General features: G+C 40.0%; 1 protein-coding gene across 3 annotated transcripts in view; it reads right to left on the bottom strand.

Moving 5' to 3' along the window:
- The window catches only part of PAPLN (papilin, proteoglycan like sulfated glycoprotein), a 92,262-nt gene that overhangs the window by 20,824 nt on the left and 46,978 nt on the right, over positions 1–24,460 (bottom strand). For 2 of the 3 annotated variants that reach the window (XM_032228569.1, XM_032228560.1), the window contains exons 7-15: positions 23,389–23,512; positions 22,066–22,146; positions 17,656–17,828; positions 15,798–15,921; positions 9,818–9,944; positions 6,887–6,952; positions 2,672–2,879; positions 1,496–1,672; positions 687–843 (exon numbers count right to left, since the gene is read on the bottom strand). In XM_032228569.1, the coding sequence (XP_032084460.1) occupies positions 687–843; positions 1,496–1,672; positions 2,672–2,879; positions 6,887–6,952; positions 9,818–9,944; positions 15,798–15,921; positions 17,656–17,828; positions 22,066–22,146; positions 23,389–23,512 (1,237 nt within the window). The remainder of the gene's footprint in view (positions 1–686; positions 844–1,495; positions 1,673–2,671; positions 2,880–6,886; positions 6,953–9,817; positions 9,945–15,797; positions 15,922–17,655; positions 17,829–22,065; positions 22,147–23,388; positions 23,513–24,460) is intronic. The other variant, XM_032228578.1, reaches the window with a different exon arrangement.

Below are 24,460 nucleotides of genomic sequence, written 5' to 3'. Positions count from 1 at the left end.
GTACGTAACATTCCACTTCTAACTCTTGATGAGAGAATTACTTAATTTGTTGCAGTGGTTAAGACACCAGGCTATAAACTGGGAGACCATGAATGCTAATTCTATCTTAGGCACAAAGCCAGCTTGATGATAGGGAGCCAGTCCCTCTTTCTCAGCCCTAGGAAGACGACAATGGCCCATAACCTCTGTTTTCTAGTTTGATTGATTTTTTAAAAATTGTACATTAAAAAGTCTTAAGGTTTAAGTTGAGGATTTTTATTTGGAAGAACAGAATATAAATCAAGTCACCTAAATGATCTGAATGAGCCTCCTACATTTAATCCCTACAAAACACAGATAATAAAAAATATGTTTCTCTTACTGAACTCCTGAAATTAATTTACTGACTTTAGTATTTGACTGATAAGGTGCAACCTACTAAGGCAGAAGTTCATTCTTTTTTTTGCTAACCTCATTTATTCCAACATGTATCACATCATCCCATTTTTTAAATAAACCAGTAATCAAACACAGGAGACAAAGACTTCTGAGTCATCAACTCAACATTTCTGTACAGGATGTTTCATGGAGGTATAATTTAACATGTATAAAATAGAAAGGCCTACCAGTTAAACAATATGACGGTGACATTCCTATCTATTCTAACTTCCCTGATGTCTTGGAAGTAAATGCTACTTTGCACTTACGCTGGGGCAGGTGACAAGGTTGTGTATTGCAGCTCCCAAGCATGGTTGGTATCTGTGGCTGTATCTCTTGGCAAATCTCATCACCGTAGAATTTGGAATCCCCATCAGCACAGATGACTTGGCGGGTTCGGATACCAGAACTGCAGCTTTTTGAGCACTTGATGAAAAGATGGTAAGGATTAAAACAATGGACAATCAGATGAGAGGCAAAGAATCATCAGATGAGGAGCAAAGAACCACCAAGGGGCCAGAGACCTTGTGGGTGAAGTGTCAAGGAACAAGGCTGCAAATACTACTTGGAGGTTTTCCAATCTGGAACCCTCCAGTTGTCCTGCAGCCAATCTAACTCAGAATTCTGAAAATCAACATCCCAAAACATCAGAATTGTAGTGCATCAGGGAAAGAAACTGATAAAGAAGAAAAACCTGGTAGGATTAGTTATTTCCAGGTCAGTTACTGTAGTAGGACTGATTCACAAGGCCCAGGAATAGCCTAAAGGTTCTGCATGCAATTGTCCTTACAGGCAGTTACAACTAAGACACTTTATAGTTTCATTTCCAGAAGATAGGATCATGTGAATATCCCCATCCTGTCCCAAAAAGCCATCGATTAAAATATCTCTGCTGTGACCATGCTCTAACTTATGGGCTATGGGCTATTCAGGTTGGTGAACTCCTTCTTGTGTTTATTTTCATTCTCCCAGGAGATCAGCAAATATTGTATGGCTGCAAATGAGTCTTTGTAAGAATGTGAAAAAGGGAGCAGCGCAGGGACAAAAATTGGATTAGGGAAATATGTGTCATACTCACCAATCCCCAGTCTCCGATATGCCAGCCAATCTCCTGTATACAATTCTCCCCGATACAGGGCTGGGTGTGCTGAGGTTTTGGTTCTCTCAAGCAAGCAATATCTAGAATCTGAGGACCCTGTTCAACCTGGCATCTTACAGTCCTGGTTTGAATACCTTCACCACAGCTTACTGAACACTGTAATAGAGTATGGTAGAGTAGGGTAGAGTAGAGTAGAGTAGAATAGAATAGATCTGCATTGCATGAAACACGTCTCTATTTCTGATGTTAATTTGTTCTACATAGTCTACAGTCTGAATAAAGTTCTCTTTTTTCTGTATTCAGGTTTCCAACATTTCATTGAAATGCAGCTAGGGCATCAGAAGAACATTCAGGCATATGGGCAGTTCCAAAGATTTTGTCATGGAGTTTGATTTCTTTTGGAGGAGAAGAGCAATTGTGGCTTGTTATTTTATTTTATAAACTTTAAGATACATCCTTGGGTTTTTTTTTTTTTAGAATTTGATTTGGTTTTTTCCCCTTCTTTTCATCTTTTTAAAATAATTTTTCTATTTTTGTGTGTATATTTTGTAATTTTTCTAATTTTAAATACATGTATTAAAGTTATAACCAGTCAACATGTTAAATTGGGCTGAGAGGAAGTGGCCTGCCTAAGATTACACTGAGCTTCCATATTTATAATAGATTCAAACTTACTCCCCTCCCCCATGGTCCTAGATGAACTCCCACTTTACATCTTGTAATTTAATCTTACTCTGTACTTGTAGTACAGGCGCACACAGAATTAGAATAAGCCCAAATATTACAGAGTTCTATTGTGTTACAGGTTGTTCTTGTTTAGCAAATGCTCACAGTGACAAAAGTGATGAAAAAGTAACTTTATGGCCAATCATTGCTTTTATATCTTTTGCAAATCTATAAAGCGAAGGAAGTAAGATCGCTAACATTGTTGCAGTTTCACTCTGTGACCTCTTCATTTAATGTCTGAGCTGCCAGTCCCAAATGTCCACCAAATGAGGACTACCTGTACTTCCAACGCTTTACTCAGTACTAAAATCATGCAAGGCAGATCAGGATGCCCCAAGGGGATATATTATCTTCTTTTCCCCAAGGTGCAGAAGAAACTGGACCAATCCTGCCTCAGTACAGATATTGCACATAGAAGGAAAAACTCACCTCAGACCAAGGACTTGCGACCCATGTTGCACACCGCTGCAGGTTGCAAGGCTGTGCGCTGCGTGGCTTCTCTGTCAAGGAAGCGCATTCGGTATCATCCACAGCATCCTGAAAGTGATGTCCATTGTACGAGGCACAGTAAACTGAACGGCTTTGAAAGCCCCCTCCGCAGGTGGCAGAGCACTGGCTCCATTCACCAGTTTTCCAGCTAAAAACAAATGTTCAAAAAAATAATTCTCAAGGAACCAAGAAGTCACTAGGGTGACAAGAGAGCTTCCCGGAACAAACATTTCTCGTGATTAGTTCCTGGGATGAGCTTTTTTGAGCTTTATCCAACTAGTAAGCAAGGGTTAGGAAAAAGATGCCTGATATACAGGAATTAACATGGTCATATTAAAAGCCAGGGATTCCAATCAGGGGCACAATGGAAATTCCTAACAGCATTAAAAATAACAAGGGTGTCAAATTATGGAAAGGAAGTGAATGAAAGGAATCAAAAAGACAATTTGAGATGAAGTATTAATAGAGGCCTCAGAAAAGATTTAGAAAGGGAGGGAATCTTTCTCTGGGAGACAGTAGTAAAATGTTACTATTTTTAAGGGGCTGCAGCACCAAGAGCTAAATTAACACAAACCCCAGAGTCTGCATGAGGAATATGATTATCTTATGATCTATCTATATCATGCAGATGCTATGCATATTTAAAATAAATATATTAGATGGCTTTTGCAGCTGGAGGGTCCGAATATCTTTCCCACAATATCTAAAAGTAGCTGGAGAAATTTTATTTTCAGGCAAAAATGTGCCTGTGGGGAAAAAATGTGCACGTTTATACCTAGCACTACTTGCTATCAATGTGGTCCAGGGCATTTGGGATGGAGGTCTGATCTTTGGGAGATCTCCGGGATCTAGCCTGGGACTAAAGGTAAATGTTCCCCTTGCACATATGTGCTAGTCATTCCCGACTCCAGAGGGCGGTGCTCATCTCCACTTCAAAGCCGAAGAGCCAGCGCCGTCCGAAGACGTCTCCAAAGTCATGTGGCCGGCATGACTAAACGCCAAAGGCGTACGGAACACTGTTACCTTCCTACCAAAGGTGGTTCCTATTTTTCTACTTGCATTTTTACCTGCTTTCGAACTGCTAGGTTGGCAGAAGCTGGGACAAGTAACGGGAGCTGACTCCGTTACGCACTGCCGAACTGCTGACTTTCTGATTGACAAGCTCAGCATCTTAGCCACTGAGCCACCGCGTCCCTGATAGCCTGGGGCTACACTTTGAATAAAATATAAATTAATCAGATCTCGATATACTTGATACTCTTGAAAAATGCTTCTCTTTCTATATGCCTTGGCATAAAACTCTTCTTTTAATTTGATTTTTCTAAATTTGGGAGAAGCCCAATGCTGCAAATAGGAGTAGAAAGGACCACAGTTGGAAGGCTGGGCTTTAATCAAAATTCCAGGCAGTCAAACAGCCAACTCAAGCTGTCGTTTCCAACAGAAACTGCACAAATAACCTCAACTATCTTGGCACAGCCTACAGACCAATAGGAGGCTCAGTGGAGAGTGACTGTAAGATTGGAGCATGACATCTTAGAGGAAGTCCTATTCTAAAAATAACTTAGCTGGCAGGAGGTGAATCTACGCAGCTCCTTCAATAGGAATAGAGAAGAAAACAGACTGTGAATAAGGATCAGTGCCTAAAAATAATTTCAGCCTTATATTCCAAGCGGAATTTTACCACTTACTTCCTTTATAGTTAAATATTACTTTAGGTTGCCATGGAACAATATTCAGTAATAAAATCAAATTGCAAGAAATGTTTCAAATGGCAATGGGACCTCTATCCTGTAGACTTGCAGTGTTAGCTGAATTCATATAATGACTAAATCAAAAAGAAGCCGGTTAGATTGTGGTGTAATATGTTGTTTTAGTTTAGCTCATCAATCATGATTAAGATTTAATGTATTATGTGAACCCACACAATTATGATTTAATCAATACACCATGGTTAAACACATCCTGATTTAGCATGCCGTGGGAACAGTTACAGCAGCGATAACTGATCTTTTGAATAGGCCACAGAGTGGTAATGGGCTGTGGCCCAGGGGTTGGGGACCCCTGAGTTAGTTAAAGAACACAGCAAAATATATTTGTTTCAGGATTGATGACTGAAAGCTATATAGCATTGTAGCTACCTTTACTTCTCTGCTAATTTAGCCACATATTCCATATTCTATCATGAATATTGTGGGGAGATGTATGACCTTACATGGGAGATTCTTTTTTGTTTGATTTTGAATTATAAAGTATATTAAAGATTAGGGAACTGTATAACAATCATGCAGATGTTCAACTTGAAAGCTCAAAACCCCTTTTTGGTATCTTCTTCTGTAGGAGTTAGGAGCTCTACTGGATCGGACTGGGTGTCCCATTAGGTTAAGACATAACAAAGTCATATTCTCACTTCCCCAAACAGCATTTGTAATTATTCTAATTCCCCAACCCTCTTATGGGTCGTTTGATTTGGTTTAGCTTGATGTATGAACCATCTATTGTGGTTTTGGTTTAAAGTTAGACCTGATTATGTCATGTTCAGCAAGTCACAATGAAAACAAACCATGGTTCACAATGTTATGTGAATCCAACTCAAAGATCCTTCACTATAGCATTCTGCTTATTAATCAATTAATAGAAATCACCAAGAAATCAACAAGCTAAACTTGATTCGCTTATATGAAAGGGATACCATTCCTAAAGCCATGTATCCAGCACAGTAAGTAACCATTGAGGGACTATTTTGTTTTTATATATCCAGTCCAATGCTGAAGTTATCAAAGCAAATGGCATCATCATGCTTGTAGTGGTGAATTTTATTATCTACTAGTGGTTGGTAATTCATCATTATGGAAGGACCTCTGGTAAATCCTGACAGTATACAACTGAATATGTAAAATTATCATCCAGATTAATGGGTATGGGAAAAATATAGAAAAATAGAAAAGTAAGGTTAAGATAAAATAATGCAGCAATCTCCAGCAATATTCATTTTTAATTTACTAAATTTCTCTGCAGAAGCTACTGGGGATATGATATCTAAACTCTTGGGCTACAAAGAAAAATAAGGAACTATCTTCCTTCACCCTTCTTCACATAGAATAAGAAGGCCAAAAGCACTGACTGCCCAACACCATTGTTTAGGGAGAAAAGCCAAAGCTTTAAGAACAAAGTCCATCACCTAGAAGAAAAGCCTTCCAAGGTTCGTGGAACCAGAGATGTTCAACTTTTGGAAGATTTAGAGCCTCACCAGCCTTTGAGTAGCGTGCTGGGAGCCACACTCCAGCCAGGATGTAGAGCCAAGACAAAAGTATCTTTTTATCTAAATTACATTTAACCTTAATTGAGTGTAAATGAAAATGTTTGAACATACTCAGTGTGATTGCTTGCTACGAATTTAATAATTCCTCCTGTCACACTGCAAATTACAACTTTTCAGCAGCAATTTGGAGAGAGGCTATGAAGTCACACTGCTTGGATGAACTGGATGAACAGGATGAACCTGAAACTACTATATTAGTACAGATAGTCCTTGACTTACAACAATTCACTTAGTGACCTTTCACAGTTAGAGCAGCATGGAAAAGGTGACTCATGACCATAAAGCCATTACAGCATCCCCATGGTACCATGATTAAAATTTGGATACTTGGCAACTGACTCATATTTATGACGGTTGCAGTGTCCTGAGGTCACATGATCACCTTTAGTGACCTCCTGACAAGTCAATGGGGAAGCCAGATTCACTTAACAGCCATGTTACTAACTTAATAACTGCAGTGATTCACTTAACAAATGTGTCAAGAAAGGTTGTAAAATGGGGCAAAATTCACTTAACAAATGTTTCATTTACCAACATAAATTGGGGGGCTCAGTCGTAAGTCAAGGACTACCTGTATATGTCTCACCAGGCATAGAGGCTCTCTAAAGCCTCTTTCTTTTTTGTATGATTTCAGGAATCTAGGTCTGTGGCTTTCAACAAGCGTTTCTCAGGAATTTGTGGTTTGTTTGTTTTTTAGCAAATTCCTGCTCAATGAGCAGCTAACAATGCGAGGGGAGGGGAAATACAAGCTGTTTACTAAGGTTAGAAAGCTTGAAAAACCACTATTGGAGGTGAGGCGAAGGAAGAAAAGAGCTGAACCACTTTCTCCTAGTTACCTCTTTGTTTGCAAGTTCCATGCTCTGTTGCGGCTCCATGCTCCCGGCAGATAGAGGTAAGAGACCCTTTGTATATAGAATAAAGATTTTAAAGCCCATAATAAATATATAGACATCTGGGTCTGTCTTTTACAGTATGATTTCTATCCTTTTAGAGCCAAACTAAAAGGGATTTTGATGATGGATCGGAAACCTCCCTTGCCATTTTTTAAAGGCTTAGGACAGAGGTCTTCATATTTGGCAACTTTAAGACTTGTGGATTTCAACTTCCAGAATTCTCCAGCAAGCTATGTCCACAAGTCTTAAAGTTGCCAAGTTTGGGGACCCCTGCCTTAGGACAATGTTTCTCAACCTTGGCAATTTGAAGATACTTGGACTTCAATTCTCAGGATTGCCAAGCCAACAAGGCCCTTCCTCGGCTAGCATGGCTGGCTGGGAATTCTGGGAATTGAAGTCCATACAGCTTCAAGTTGCTAAGATTGAAAACACTGCCAAAGGATGTTGGGATGGGGTCATGGGCAGGTAATAGCCTCCCCTCTCTTTGCAACTATGCCAACTTCCTGCACCAAAATAGACCACCCATCATAGCTATTATTATTCAGAAAACATGCAGGCACTTTATTATCCACAAGAAAAAGAGCCAATTCAAATTAAGGCCAAATATGTGGGTGGTGGGAAGAATTCAGTTTCCCCTGTCCTTCATCATGTCTTCAAACCATTCCCTCCAAAAGTTGCACATAACAAAAAAAAATGCTTTCATGGTTTGATCTCTTCATTTGAATTTCCCCATTAAAATTCATCGTAGCCACAAGAACCAACTAACTACTTGGACATTAGCAGGGGTTCATCATAGTAACCAGGGGAAGGAAGGGGGGATTGTGGTCTAACTCTGAAAGTTCAAAGTGTGACACATCTTTTGGAGAGCTGAAGGTGGACACTTTCTTTGTATTTGTATTCTGTTCATGTTACAAGCAGAAACCTAATTATGCTTGGAAACGTTCTAGTGCTAAAACAGAGGAAACAACTTCATATTTCTAAAACTTTCTAAATAATAGTCTGTAGAGATTCTCAGTCATCCAGGCCATGGTTGTCTCAAAGATGCTTTTTTTCAGGAGGCAACTGGGCTTTCTTGTTTTTTTTTCCTTTTGAAGACGTTTTGCTTCTCAGCCAAGAAGCTTCTTCAGCTCTGATAGAATAGTGGGGAATGGAAGGATTTATATTCCTTGCAGACAGCTGGTAATCTGCGTCCTTTCTAAATAATGTCTTTTGATAAAATGAAAAGGAATTCCCGCCACTCACCACCTGCATTTCACGCAAGGAGGGACTCTCCAATATGGTTTCCCACTAATCAGGAAATATGCTATGATCTTCTAACAGAAAGCTTTTATCCACCCTTCCTAGTTTGTTTAGCAATATTGATCCCTTCTCCTAAGAGAGGAGTCAAGTGCTTTTAATTTAATTAACTGGGTGTTGTGGCCTGATTGCCAAGCTGGCAGCAGATTCAGACAGTGAGGAGGTTGGGGAGGAACGGAGTCTGGGGAAGGCTCTGATGAGGGCTCTGTGTCAGAGGCAGAGAGAAGGCCAGAGCCGTATGCCAGTTATCAGCTGCCTTCAGAGTCAGACATCAGTGAGGCAGACGAACAGCTGGAGCCTGTTCCCAATGTGCGCATGCGCAGAGTTGCTAGACAAAGGGAACAGCTAAAGAGCATGGGTCAACTTGGGAGTAAGGCCACAGGTGGATGATGTATGGCCCCTCCCAGAGAAAATAAAAGAGGAATGAAAGGGGAGTGAAGTTTGCAGAAGACAATTTGCTTAATTAGTTCGTGACTCTCCGAGACTCCTTGCCAAGTTTTGCAGATATCGGCCTGTCAACTCTCCAAACCAGATAAGGTTTGTGACTGTAAATCATCCCTTGAAAGTCTTTGCTGGATGTGAATGAGCAGAATTCACAGTAAATTAATAAAAGGGTTTTTTGTCTGGACAATGAGTTTGCTTCATGCTCTTGGGAAGCCTAGGTGCATCCTTTTCATTTTCAGAAGTTTCCCTGGACCTCACACAGGTTGCATTGACTTGCTTAGAAAAGAAAAACAGTAGATTTCATAACTATTTTTTTCTTTGTTCATGGGTTAACGTGTCTAGAAAAATGGCGCACATCTTGGAGACCAACAATTTGCCAATAAAAAATAAAAGAAAGATAACAACATACATAATAAATCAATAAAAAAAATTACACGTGTCATTAGCTACACCCAACATGGAAAACATTTTTTAAATAGGCAAGTCCCAAAGAAAAGAGACTGCCTATTCCCACCCAATTAGCTTGCCAATTGTAACATTTTTTCCCCTCAGATAACATTTTGCTCTAGCTTGTATGATAGGTGGGCCTCGACTTACAATCACAACTGGGCCCAAAATTTCTGTTGCTAAGTAAGGCAACTCTTAAGTGAGTTTTACCCCGTTTAATGACCTTTAATGGCCATAATTATTAAGCAAATCTGTGCAGTTGTTAAGTGAATTGCATGGTCATTAAGTAAATCTGGCTTCCCTCATTGACTTTGCTTGTTGGAAGCTGGCGGGGAAGATTAAAAACGGTGATCAGGTGAACTCGGAAAAGCACATCTGTCATAAATACATTCTAGCTTTCAAGCTCAAATTAGATCACATGACCATGGGAATGCTACAACGGTTGTAAGTGTGAAAACTGATCATAAGTCAGTTTCTTCAGTGCCACCCTAACTTCGAAAACGTCACTAAATGAATGGTTGTAAGTCGAGGGCTACCTGTGCGTTTGGGGGGAGCTCAGGTTTCTCTGCACGCATTTCATAGGAGAGCAACAAGGGCCCCGAACAGAGACTACCAAGTTATTTCTGACTTTGATTCTTGGATTTCAAGGTAGATTTCAGAGAAGAGAGAAACCAAATCAAAGCTCACCGTTTTGTCTGGGGACAAGGCTGGAGGCCGCAGGTGCGGTTATTTCCTGGCCATGGTTTATCTCTGCACATATAATCCGGATAGGCTTCATTATCAATGGTGCAAAAGACCAGACGAGACTGATAACCTGCGGAGCAGAGAAAACACAACAGGATGGCAAAAGGTAACGGATAATTGCCAAGGCGATTGGTTGCATAATATCCCTAAAGGAACCAAGTATTATCATCTAACCGATAAGAATTAAGCAGAGGCTAGCATCCAATGAGTTGCCTTTTCATATTCCCACACAAATGATGTGATTGAAATCAAGATAACAGGGCTAGCACTAATCTGAAGGTGGGAGCAGGGGTGAGGAATTCATTAAGTTACATAATTAATTGAATGCAATAATGGGTTCAATATGCACATCCCCGGAAAAGAATGCTGAAAATCCTTCAGTTTCATCAATTTTTAGGGGTGGGAGGTGATATTTTCCTACCACAGCCCTGGGCTTTTGGCCAGCTCTCCCTCAGAGGTCAGACTTGCTCTGACATTGATTACCTTGCAGAAGCTGGTTGAGATGGAGACATCCCTCCCCCCTGGGGTCTTTTCACGTTAGATAGATTGTTATACATTTCTTCTCCTCCTTTTGATAATGAAAAGAAAGAAAGAAATTTGCTGATTGAACCTTTACTACAGGTGCATGATTTATTCCACTGAGGATGTTTTTATGTTTGTAATTATGCTGTGTAGTGCAGATAGTGCTCGACTTACAACCACAAAATTTCTGTTGTTAAGTGAGACATTCCTTAAGTGAGTTTTGCCCCATTTTATGACCTTTCTTGCCACAGTTGTTATGTGAATCATTGAAATTGTTAGTAACACAGTTGTAAAGTGAATTTGGCTTCCCTGTTGCCAGAAGGTCGCAAAAGATGATCACATGACTCCAGGATACTGCAACAATCATAAATATGAATCAGTTGCCAAGCATCTGAATTTTGATCATGTGACCATGTGGATGCTACAATAGTTCTAAATCTGAAAACTGATCGTGTCCCTTTTCTGAGTGTTGTTTTATTTTTGAATGGTCTGTACTGGATTGTTATGTTTGCAAGGTTTTTTCTTCCTAGCATTTTTTTTCCTCAAGTGCGCGGTCTGCTTTTTCTGGAACAACCAGGTGCAGATCCATTGGTTGTGACAGGATTTGACTAACCATCTTGTCACCCAAGCCGGATGTTGCAGGATGAGAGAGAGTGACTGTCTCAAAATCTCCCAAAAGGCTTTCAGGCCTAAGGCAGGATTAGAATAAGGTGACCAGACGTCCCAATTTCGGCAGGACAGTCACGATTTCTAACAATTTGTCCCGTGTCCTGGGGCGATTTAAAAAAGTCCCGATTTTCTGGCTTCATGTTGAAATCCCAGTGGATTTGCTTAAGAAATCCTAACCGGGGCAAGACAAAAGACACTCTGTCTAAACCCTCTCTCTGTCTCAGTACTTTCATTGAAGATATTAAAACATTAAAGCAACAAAATGGACCCCCTCCCGCCCTTTTACCTCCTTTTATAAGAAAAGATGACTCAGTACCATAGAGCTCCAGGAAATACTTTGGCTAGAGAAGTAAGGACTGTTTCTTCCTGGATTTCCCGGAGGGGAGGGGCACGGAGGTTGGAGGTCGGCTCGTGTGGAAAAAATGGTGGCAAAGTTTCTTTGAAAAATATTTCCCTGGGACTAATAATTTCACCATTTTAATTTGCTCAGTTCTTTGTATTAACATCTACATCATTCTGGATTGACTTGGAGTGTCTGCCTGCTGGTAAGTGAGCCGGGTTTTTTTCTTTTATTTTTTTAATGTATTTTAAAATAATATTTTATTTATTGTGCATAGGATTTTTAAAAATTGTTTTATTCTGTGTGGATTCTTTTTTTAACTTGTCTTAGACTATTTAAAAAAAGATTCTATCCAAAATAAATTGAAGTGAAACCATTTTTAAAAATTCTATGCACAATACTTTGAAATATATTGTGCATAGAATTTTTAAAAATAGTTTTACTTAAATTTATTCTGTGTGGAATAATTTGTAATGTTTTACTTCAATTTATTCTGTGTGGATTCTTTTTTTAAATTGTCTTAGACTATTTAAAAAAAGATTCTATCCAAAATACAAAATACCAGCTGCAGTTATTCATTTAAGAACTGTGGCAAGAAAGGTGGTATAGTGACCAAAGTTACAATGGCATTGAAAAAAGTGACTGATGACCATTTTTCACACTTAGCGACCATTTTAACACTTAGCGACCGTTGTAGCATCCTCATGGTCACGCGATTAAAATTTTGATGTTTGGCAACAGATTCGTATTTATGATGGTTTCAGTGTCCTGGGGTCATGTAATTGCTTTTTGTGACCTTTTGACAAAGTCAAATGGGGAAACCAGATTCACTTATGTTACTAACTTATCAGCTGCAGTTATTCACTTAGGAACTGTGGCAAGAAAGGTGGTATAGTGACCAAAGTTACAATGGCATTGAAAAAAGTGACTGATGACCATTTTTCACACTTAGAGACTATTTTCACACTTAGCGACCATTGCAGCATCCTCATGGTCACGTGATCAAAATTTTGATGTTTGGCAACAGTTACAATTTATATTTGTAAATTGTAGTTATGTTGAAATAAAAAAATATTACAATACTATTTTTGCGTTATATGAAATTTTTTGTTGCTCTGTATAAAATTTTTAATCAAGCCCCCTCCCCCCCCCAGGTCAAAGGTGTCCCGCTTTACCAATCTGAAAATCTGGTCACCTTAGATTAGAATTCAGTTGGTTTCTAGCCTGGTACCTTAACCACTACATCAAACTGCCTTTCATGTCATTTGCAACAGTATAGAGGCTTAATGAAGAAATTAAACATCCCCCCCCCCTTGCTATTTGTACTTTACCATACCATATACAATCTCACTGGCAGTGCAATCAGTAACTAAGGTTGTTGGTCACATTTGCTTTGAAGAAGAATAAGCAGATGGACAGGCTTTAAAGCTGAATGAATCAAAATATGTCTGCCACTCATTACAAAATAGTATCTCCTAGAATGGCTAATAGTGGATCTCTTTATAATCCCATAAGCAAAGATTACAAGGTGATTTCTGCACAGACCACCGCAAACTTTTAGATAGATAGATAGATAGATAGATAGATAGATAGATAGATAGATAGATAGATAGATAGATAGATATAGATAGATAGACAGACAGACAGACAGAGAGAGAGAGAGAGAGAGAGAGACAGACAGACAGACAGATAGATAAATAGATATAGATTTATAGATATAGATATAGATTATGTCAAATTCTCAAAACAACCTTTATAAAAAAAAAACATTATTTTGTTCATGATATAATAATCCTGCTGCAACTCAATCAGAGTTTACTTTCAATTTATGCCTTTTCTTACAGCCTTCTAGGCAATATTAGAATATGCCCTGTTATTTATTTTTCTGTATGTAAGAACAGGAAGGCGGACTATTTAGGCTAGTATATTTTATGAGATTCGTTCTGGCTCCAGGATTCATTGATAACCTGAGGACGGTCTAAGAGGAACAATGGATCACATGACCCCGGGACAGTGCAACTGCTATGAATGTGAGTCAGTTGTCAAGTATCCAAATGTAAATCACATGACCATGGGGATGCTGCAGTCGTCATAAGTGTGAAAAACAGTAATAATAGCATTTAGACTTATATACCACTTCAAAGTGCTTTAGAGCCCTCTCTAAGCAGTTTAAAGAGTCAACATATTGCCCCCAGTAATCTGGGTCCCCATTTTACCGACCTCAGAAGGATGGAAGGCTGAGCCAGTGAGAACTGAACTGCCAAATTGCTGACAGTGGGCAGAATTAGCCTGCAATACTGCATTCTAACCAATGTGCCAGCACGCCTCTTATATCTAATGTAATCTAATATATCTAATCATCTGTCTCTCTGTTCTACCCTTCAAACCTGTTTTTCCCATTACATTAAAATAGCACACTAAAAAAATGGCAACAAGAACGGAAAGTCACTTGGGGAAAGCAGGAGCTACAATCATTATGATATCAGCTCTAAAAACTAGTAAGGTGCCCATGGGGGGCATAAGGAATTGCAGAAGTAATATTGCTACACTTCTCATGCTTAACAGATGCTCATTGGCTGAGACCCATGTAGCTTCCCAAAACTCACAGATGTTCACAGAATGCAAATGCCTTTGTGCAAATGACCAAAGCAGCATCATGGTGCTTTGATACATGGCCTTCTCCTTTGTATGGGTCTGTGAGATCATAACAAAAGGGAGGAGGCTTGCATCATGATGACCCAACATTGCTTTGTCATTTGCTCCCCTTGACCTTCTGACACAGGTCAATGCCTCTACAAGCATCCTTTTTGCAGCTCCCAGAGTAATCACAGCCAAATGTTCAGGACATTTTTGTGTATTTTGTGTAGGCGAATTGAAGGGGAATATTACTCCTAGGTCTTTAACAAAAATGAGTGGTTTAAAACCAGGGGTGGGATTGAAAATTTTTAGCAACCGGTTCTATGCCTGGTTGTGGTGTGCCCATGGAGGGCATGGCCTACTCGGCCTCCTGCACCACAGCTGGGGGGCGTTTTTGCCCTCCCCAGGCTCTGGAGGCTTTCCTCCAGCCTCCGGGAAGGCGAAAACAGTCTCCCCAGGCTCCAGATGCCCTCTGGAGGCTGGAAACAGGACTGTTTCCGGACTTTTAGAACTTCCAGGAGGACTGTTTTTCACCCTGCCAGAGCCTCCGCATGGGCCATGCACTTAACAGGCATGATGAATGGGCCACGTGGAGACTCCTGGGAGGAGCAAGGTGGTTGGGTGGGTGGGGCCAACGACTCCTTCCAACTACTGGTTTGGTGAACTAGATGCAAAATTAGCATCCGGTTCGCCTGAATCAGTCCGAATCTGCTGAATCCCAACCCTGTTTAAAACCTAGCAATTCTCTCCTGTATTAGGGCAATTTATTTATTTGGCAAGCCCTGAAAAGCAAGATCATAATACTTTTCTGGCTTAAATCATTTATTTCATTTCTTATCATCCTTTACTCAAAGCAAGCCAAATCCCTCGGACCTGTCCACATTATTATCCATCCTATCTTTTGCAGTCCTTAGGCAAGGCACAACGTTTAAGAGTAAATCTCGGGTACCGGTGACCAACTCAGATAGGAGCCTGCAAAGTTGAAATGGTCTCTGAGGCAGAAGAAGATTGCTTTCACCCATTCTATGCTGTGATTTTCCTAAACCAGCAGATTTCTGCTTAGGATCATCTTGATAATACATTTATTCTATTTAAAAATGGCTTTAAATGCTTTAAGAGGCGAAAGGTATAAGACAGAGGTCATTACACAATCATCACTACAATAGTTCAGTATAGCAGTTAATGATTGAAATCTAGCATGTCTACCAATTCTCATATGTAACTAATATTCATGTCTAAAAGTTTCTGAGATTGTGAATGAGTTTGCCAACATTTTGTGTGATTTGCTAATTATCTGAGATTTTGACCAATTAAATAACAGTCAACCTTGGCAACTAATGCTCACATATCACCCATTCAGCTTCCCCATGTGCTACAGGTCTAGGTTTGTAGCATATACAAAGAGCCGAGGTGGCACAGTGGTTAGATGCAGTATTGCAGGTTACTTCTGCTGAGTGCAATTTGGCAGTTGAAATCCCACCAGGCTCAAGGTTGACTCAGCCTTCCATCCTTCCGAGGTGGGTAAAATGAGGACCCAGATTGTTGAGGGCAAGATGCTGACTCTATAAACAGCTTAGAGAGGGCTGTAAAAGCACGGTATGAAGCGGTATATAAGTCTAAGTGCTATTGCTATATACACAGAGACCACAAACTGTCTAGAATATCCTCACAGATCAATATGTGATCTGTACACACAGATTGGGAACCATTACTTAAGCAAATCAATAATATTAAATGTAAGGTGCTGGCATATACCTCCACCACATTCAGCACTACAGTCACTCCAAGAGCCATAACCCCAGCTGTATATTGATGTTTGCCTTTGGAATGGCAAATAGTATTCATAATGTACTCCTTGGTTTCGTTCCTGGCTTATAAGCTGAAAAAGAAAGAAGATAAGCAGTTGTCAGGAAACACACTTTTTGCTACTCTTGTAACAAGGTATTATCTACTGGTCCAATTCATGTAGTGGCCATGTCTGGACCTTTGTACATAAACGTTTAGATGACAGGAATATCCCTTTTTCAAACAAAAATAATAATCTGGTCTACCTGTTAAAAACTAAGGTCAGCTTAGTTTCTTTTCCCTGATGTGCTAATTACTTAATTAATTAAAAACACAATTACTCATCTGTTTGTTACAATCCAAGTTCCAACATCCTTTTGTCAGGGAGATGGGTAGATTTGAAATTTCATAAATAAATAAACATTGTCTGCTATTTGTGAAAACTGTCTATCACTCAGAACCAATTTGGTTAAGCCATAAGTCTAGAAACTAGGAGATCATGAGTTCTAGTCTTTGCTTGGGCACAAGCCAGTTGGGTCACCTTAGGCCAGTGGTGTCAAACTCAAGGCCACATCTGGATGCTTAGATCTGGTCCATGGGGCCGCCCTGGAAACAATGAAGGACCAGCCCGTGGTGCCTCACCAGTGAAAACGGAGAGTTGTGAGGACTACATGCAGGCCTGGGAGGGTGTGGCCAGCTAAACATCATTCATCGAGGCTCTGCTTTTGGCCATGATGGTCTCCTGCAGCCCTCTGCCAGCAAAAATGGAGCTTGGGGAGGCTGTATGTGGCCTGCCTCGGCTCCATTTTCAGCCATGATGGCCTCCTGCAGCCCTCTGCCAGGGAAAACGGAGCTCAGGGAGGCTGCACACTGCCCCCCGGGCTCTGTTTTCACTGGCAGACAGCTGAAAACAGAGCCTCAATTAGTGATGTCAAGCTGGCCATGCCCCCCCAGCCCCCGAGGTCAAACACAACCCTGATGTGGCCCTCAATCAAATTGAGTGTGACACCCCTGCTTTGGGCCAATCACTCTGACTCATCCCTAGAAAGCAACCAATGGCAGACTACTTCTCAAAAATCTTGCCAAGAAAATGCAGGGCCTTGTTCAGACAGTTGCTTAGAGTCACAAACAGACTTGAAGTCTTACGCACATACAAACATCCATCACTCAGATCCTTGCCAAGGTTATTCCTTTTCTGCCTGCTATTCATCTCCTGCTGTATGTCTTTTCTGACTCTGATAGATCAACATTTGAATACATTGCCTACAATACAAAGGATAAAGTGGTTTCTTGCTAGAATGAAGAAAGATTATATTTCCTCTTCATCAAGAAACAATTGTTAAACTACTGTAGTCTTCGTAACCTTGTACCCTGCAAATGTGACAAAACTCATTTCATCTAAGCACGCTGTTGGGGTTAAGGAATGAGGAACTAAAGTGATCTTAATGCCATGACAAATAAATTAGCCATTTACTGTTTGACCTCTGCATGAAACAGAGATAGCCTCAAGGCCAGTTCTCCTCTACTCTTTTTCTAATAGTTGTTCAGTCAAAAAATGGAAGTTTCCACATCAATCTATTTTATTTATTAATGAACCTGTGGAATCCCTCGGTCTGTATTATTCTGGAGAATTATCCAGAACACCTATGCACAACTCAGGAATTAAACCTCTAGGACAGGGGTGTCCAAACTTGGGAACTTTAAGACTTGTGGACCTCAACTCCCAGCCAGCTGGGGAATTCTGGGAGTTGAAGTCCACAAGTCTTAAAGTTCCCAAGTTTGGACACCCCTGCTCTAAGAAAACAGGAAAGCAGTTGCAGCTACTTGCCTCAATTATCAAAGGCTCGCTGATGGGACCCCGGGCATATAGAAGCTCTGGAGCTAGATCTCCCTCTGAACCTCTGTCGTAATGCACCACTGTGCTGGCAATAGGCAAGGCCCGGCTGTACTCAATTGTCCACTGCCCATTCAGATAATATGTTCCTTGTACGTTCTTGATGGCTGAGATTAGGGGGGGAAAGGGGGAATGGGAAAAATATAAAGACAGTGATGTAGAATTCTGAGACTTTGATGTTGCAAAAGATTGCCCATATATGAAGTGGCTATTGTATACTAAACAAAATTTAGTACAGGTTTTGGTGTATTCGGGTCTTTTCCCGTGTAAGATTGAGAGTATCTTGCCGATGTTTCGACGAGGTCCCACTCGTCATCTTCAGACTAGGTTCTTCGGCCTCATGCCTGTACCTTTTTTTTTGCTCGCACAGGCATGAGGCCGAAGACACCAGCCTGAAGATGATGAGTGGGACCTCGTCGAAACGTCGCCAAGATACTCCAAATCTTACACGGGAAAAGACCCGAATACACCAAAACCTGCATATCTGTACCCGTGAAAATCTACGAAAACATATACATATACATATACATATACATATACATATACATATACATATACATATACATATACATATACATATACATTTACATATACATATACATATACATACACATACACATACACATACACATACACATACACATACACATACACATATACATATATATTTGGGGGGGAGTAGAGGTATGATGTTTTGCTGAAAATCTGCAAGTGGCAATTGCATTTAGCCAACCATGACTGATTCCTCCGACCAAAAACCCCAGAGATTTAGTAAATAAAGGTACAGTAGTCCTTGACTTACAACATTTCATTTAGAGACCATTCAAAGCTATAATGGCACTGAAAAAAAGTCACATGACCGTTTTTTACACTTAGGACTGTTGCAGCACATGGTCACATGATCAAAATTCCAGTGCTTGGCAACTGGCTCATATTTATGACTGTTGCAGTGTCCCAGGGTCATGTGATCACTTTTTGCAACCTTCTGACAAGCAAAATCCACGGGGTTAAAAACCAGGTGGCTAAGTGAACAACTGCAGTGATTCACTTAACAACAGTGGCAAGAAAGGTTGTAAACAGTGAGGGGTTGCAAATATTTTTACTTCTGGTTCGGGCGTACTCCTGTACTTGCATGCGCAGAAGCATCCGGGTTTCTCGCCACCGCTACTACCAGTTCAGCCGACCCGGGCCATCCCGGGAGCAACCCACCACTGGTTGTAAAATGTGGCAAAATTCACTTAACAACTGTCTCACCTAGCAACAGAAATTTTGGACTCAATTGTAGCCATAAGTGGAGGGCTATCTGTATTCAGATGGCAGGTTATAAGGAAATCCCTGAGCTGGGGACTGCCTTGAGAAACAAAATATCATGGAAGAAGGCATGTACCTTTCCATGTGACTGCCACAAAAACCACTCAGATGTGTAAACAGTTACTAGGATGCTAGTTTGACATGAAAGAACCTTGGCCATTTTTCTATAGAGCAGTGAGTAACATTCAACCCATATCGTTAAATCAAAGCATTGTAAGGAAGCTTGAGATGATTTATTAATCATCGCGTCCTGGAAGATTTATGTTGATTGCGCCCATGCTGAGGTATGAACATGACTCATTTTCATGTTTTTGCTGATAAGGGGCAGTTCCTTTCGCCTTGTCCTTTATGGGCCCCTTGAAGCTTTGTCATTTGTTCAAGAGGATCCCTCCAACCCAGGAGACTGGGAGTTGTAGTCCCACTTTAGGCATGAAAGCCGGCTGGGTGAACTGGGGCCAGGCACTCTCTCTCAGTCCAACTCACCTCACAGGGTGGTTGTTGTAGAAAAAAAAATAGGAGGAAGGAGTATTAAGTATGTTCATCGGCCTTGACTGATTTATAAAAATAATAAAGGTGGGATTAACAATGTAATAAAATAAATAAATAAACAAAGGTGGATGGCATGCAGGGTTCTTTGACGGAGAAGTCATAAAGACTCTTGCTTCATGTAAAATACACGTACTATTGCAGGTGTATATTGTTGCAGATAGTACACAGTTGGAGTTGAAAAGGTGGGAAAAACTGCATTTGTCCTTGCTGGGTAGAATAGCGGCAGTAAAAATGAACATTTTACCAAAATTTTTATTTCTTTTTCAAATGTTACCAATACTTAAAAGAGATGCGAATCTTTTAGAATGGCAGAAGGGTATCAACAAATTTGTGTGGGCAGGAAAGAAGCCGAGGGTAAAGATGAAAATAATGCAAGATGCACGTGAAAGAGGAGGATTGAAATTACCTAACTTAAAATTATACTATGACGCAGTGGCACTATCTGTAATTAGTGATTGGATTCATCTAACTAATGACAGAATTTTGAATATCGAGGGATATGACTTGTTATATGGTTGGCATGCTTACCTGTTATTTAACAAAAAAACGGATAAGAAATTTAAAAATCACATCTTAAGAAATGCTTTATTGCGGGTTTGGAAAAAATATCAACATAAATTAAATGATAAAGTGCCCATGTGGGCAATTCCTAGACATGCAATTGAAAATATGAATGTAGAACAAAAACACGATAGAACCACCTATAGACAACTTCTTATCTCAGAAAGAGGGGTGATGGAACTAAAATCTTTAGAGGTACTTAAAGAAGAGAAGGTAGTTCAAACGTGGTTTCAGTATGGTCAACTACAGGCTAGGTGGAAAACAGATCAAAAAATTGGCTTTGTAAAAGTTGAGGATAATTTGTTTAAACAAATAAGAGATCAAAGCTCAATGCATATAAAGAGGATATATAATGTATTAGTACAGATGGATTCTGAAACGGAACTGATTAAGGATTGTATGATAAAATGGGCTCAGAATATCGAGGAACCAATAATGCTTGAAACATGGGAAAGAATCTGGGTAAGAAATGTGAAATTTACACAAGCACAAAACTTGAGAGAAAATTTTTATAAAATGTTTTATAGATGGCACCTAGATCCTAAAAAGCTTGCCTCTATGTATCCAAATGTTCAACCTAAATGTTGGAGATGTGGTTCTTGTGATGCTACATATTTTCATATATGGTGGACATGTCGTAATGTCAAGGCATTTTGGATAAAATATGGTGGATCCTGCAAAACATCTTTAAAAGAAGGATAAAATTTACCCCCCAGTTGTTTTTACTGGGTATATGTATTGATTTTACAGCAGCAGAGACTAATTTGGTTTTGTATTTAATAACGGCAGCAAGACTCCTGGTGGCGCAGTATTGGAAGAAGAAAGATCTACCTACAATTCAAGAATGGACTTTGAAAGTTATGAACTTAGCCGAAATGGCCAAAATCTCAGCATATCTCAAAGAACATTCAAACGAGAGATATAAGCGAGACTGGAAAAAATGGATTGATTACATAAAAAGTAATATGGGACTAAGAAACTCCAGATAGCTTATGCTTAGTATCAGTAATAATTTAAATTGTTTAAAATTTGGGTAACAGTAAGAAGCTGAGTTCAATGTAGAGATATTTAGACTGTGATTGTTCAAAAGTTATACCACGTATGGTCTTTGGGAAGTCGGGGGGAGGGAAGGGAGGTGGGGATTTAGGGGGAGGGGGGAGGGGGGAAATAAATTCCATGATTGTATTTGTATACTGTGGCTTTCAATGTTAGTGCGAAAATAGAACAAACCGAATATACTGGAAGGTAATAAATACCGAAGGAAAGAGTCGAGTGAAAGAAGAAGGAGGGTGGAGAGGGTGAGAGAGAGGAGGAGGAGAAGGGAGGGAGGGAATGGAGAGGGAGTGATAGGGTTAAGGTTAGAAAGAAGGGGAGGGGAAGTAGGCGTAGAGGGGTGTGTGAGAAGGAAGAATGAAAGTTGGAGGGGGTTGAAAGAGGGTGTATGGCAGGCCAAGGTGGTATACTGGGTTTGTATTGTAGAGGGCATTTTCTATATAAGTGAGGGCCGTGTTTATTATTCAATGTTATATGCCCTGATTAAGCACAGTGAATATGTGATTGTATAGAATGAAAACATAATAAAATATATAAAGAAAAAAAAAACAATGTAATAAAATAAATAAATAAACAAAGGTGGATGGCATGCAGGGTTCTTTGACGGAGAAGTCATAAAGACTCTTGCTTCATGTAAAATACACGTACTATTGCAGGTGTATATTGTTGCAGATAGAGCCTTGTTTCATAGCATACACCAATTTCATTCTATTAGTAAACAGTCTGCCATCTCTGTTCTTAGTGATGTAATACCCAGATGATGGTCACCACGTAATATTTCTGAAGATGCAGATCCATATTATCCTGTATTAAGTTATAACTAAAGGAGGTGATGGAAGTCCTATACCAAGAGTAGTAACAACTTCTTACCCAGGAAGTTCCTGGTAGGGGTTGCTTCCTTGATTCGGATACTGGTGGCTCCCATCGGAATGACAAAGATTTGATTGTAGCCTATAGGAGCAGAATAAATCAGCCAGAATAAATTCATTTTCTGAGAGAGAATATAATAGAGAAGGAAGCCAGGGTAAAGTCACTCTTTCGTGCAGAGAAGCTACATGGGAAAAGATATAAATTTTGCTGTAACTACTCCACTGATTTTGAACTGTCTCCATCCGTATTCATATTACCCATAAAGCTACCCTTGCATGTAATTGATGTAATATGGCACAAGGCAGGGACTTCAATGCATCACACTGCAGACATGCTACAGTAGAAACTTTCCTGAGTTACAGTTATTGACTTTAGAGTTTTAGAGTTTTAGAGTTTTAGAGTTTTATTATTATTTATAGGCCGCCCTTTTCCCTGAGGGGACTCAGGGCGGCTTACAAAATATAGGGAAGGGGGTACAAAACAGTAAACATGAAACAATACATGAGTAAAAATAGTACACAACATTCATTCATCATTCGGGTGGGGACAGATTACGATCTTTATCCCCAGGCCTGACGGGATAGCCAGGACTTGAGGGCTGTGCGGAAGGTCTGGACGGTGGTGAGGGTACGAATCTCCACGGGGAGATCGTTCCAAAGGGTCGGAGCTACTACTGAAAAGGCTCTCCTCCGTGTGGTTGCCAGTCGACACTGACTGGCAGATGGAACTCGGAGGAGGCCTAATCTATGTGATCTAATAGGTCGCAGGGAGGTAATTGGCAGGAGGCGGTCTCTCAAGTACGCAGAGAGCTTTAAAGCTTTAAAGATATAAAGAGATTAATAAGAACAATCAGTCACATCTCTACCCCAGCCTCAGTCTAAAGTCTAATACGCAGGTAGTCCTCGACTTACATTGGTTCATTTAATGACCGTTCAAAGTTACACCAGTACTGAAAAAAAGTGACTTAGGACTGTTTTCACAATTGCAACTTTGGAAGCATCTCCACGATCATGTGATCACAATTCATACGCTTGGCAATTGGTTCATACTTAGGACCGTTGCTGTGTCCCAAAGTCATGTGATCCCCTTTTGCGATCTTCTGACAAGCAAAGTCACTGGGGAAACCAGATTCACTTAGCAACCATGTTACTAACTGATCAACTGCAGTGATTCACTTAACAACTATGGCAAGGAAGATCATAAAATGGGGCAAAACTCACTTTAACAAATGTCTCGCTTAACAACAGAAATTTTTGGCTCAATTGTGGTCATAAGTCGAGGACTACCTTATTAATTTATGGTACCAAAACAACCCTGCAGTACCTTTAGGGAGGTTGGGCACATCAAAGAGTCCCTTGACTTCAAAACAAGCTCTTCCATTCCCACCGCACTGCAGGCATTTGTCTTCCTTTTGGGAAGAATCCAGCATTTTATCACAGCCAACAGCCTGTAAAATAGCAAAGTTCAAACCATCCACAGGTGAGATGAACAATCCAGCTATCAGAAAATAGAAAGACAAGACACTTCACAGTAAGGTTGATGACATTTCACTGTAAGGTTGATGACAAACTGATTTAAAATAACAGATGAGCTGTTATATAAATAGTGATTCTTCTTTCAAATCTTTTTTTATTTTAGTGTATACTGATTTTCCCACTCAGAACATCTCTGGGGATGTCAAGGCCAGGACATCAGCAGCCATATGTTTCATAACTTTTCTCAGAACATCTTTCTAAAACAGCCTTGGTACCCACCAGGCCTGTGGGAGTTCAGCATCCATACTTTCAAGATATCTGGCAGTGAATGTGTATATTTAGACTTTTAAGCAAGTTTGCCCAAAGTCTACAAAAATACCAGAGACATTTCCAGCACTGATATTTCAAAGGAGGTTGCTTTCAAAAACCCTGTGATATAATAATTGTAGGAAAGTCAACCCCATGGGGATACAACATTAGAGATTTAATTCAGCTAATGTTTCTGCAACCACTATTGACTGGCTAATAAAAATTAAAATACTGTCTGTTTTTTTTTTAGCTAACTATTGATGTGGTTGCTTTAATGAAACTGCCTATTACTCTCTGTAATTTGGTACTTCCAGAGTCCTCCTCCCACACCAGCTGCCCAAGTAAATAGCTTCTTCCTACATAAACATGTTCTTACAGAGAATCCAACCGATACCTGGTAAGTAGAAAAGAGGGAGGGGAATTCAGAAGGACCACTTCAAGTAGTCCTTGGCTTATGACCATTTATCTAACAGCAATTCAAAATTGTGACAGCTTCAAAAAAAAAAGGACTTGCAACCAGTCCTCAAAATTACGACCATTGCATACCCCCATGGTGACATGATCATATTTGGGACATTTAGTAACTGGCTCACATTTACAACGGCTGCAGT

Source organism: Thamnophis elegans, chromosome 1 (genome assembly GCF_009769535.1).
Source record: "Thamnophis elegans isolate rThaEle1 chromosome 1, rThaEle1.pri, whole genome shotgun sequence".
Classification (NCBI taxonomy): Eukaryota; Metazoa; Chordata; class Lepidosauria; order Squamata; family Colubridae; genus Thamnophis; species Thamnophis elegans.
Note: the sequence above shows the minus strand (reverse complement) of the source record. Positions and strands in the feature narration are given on the sequence as shown.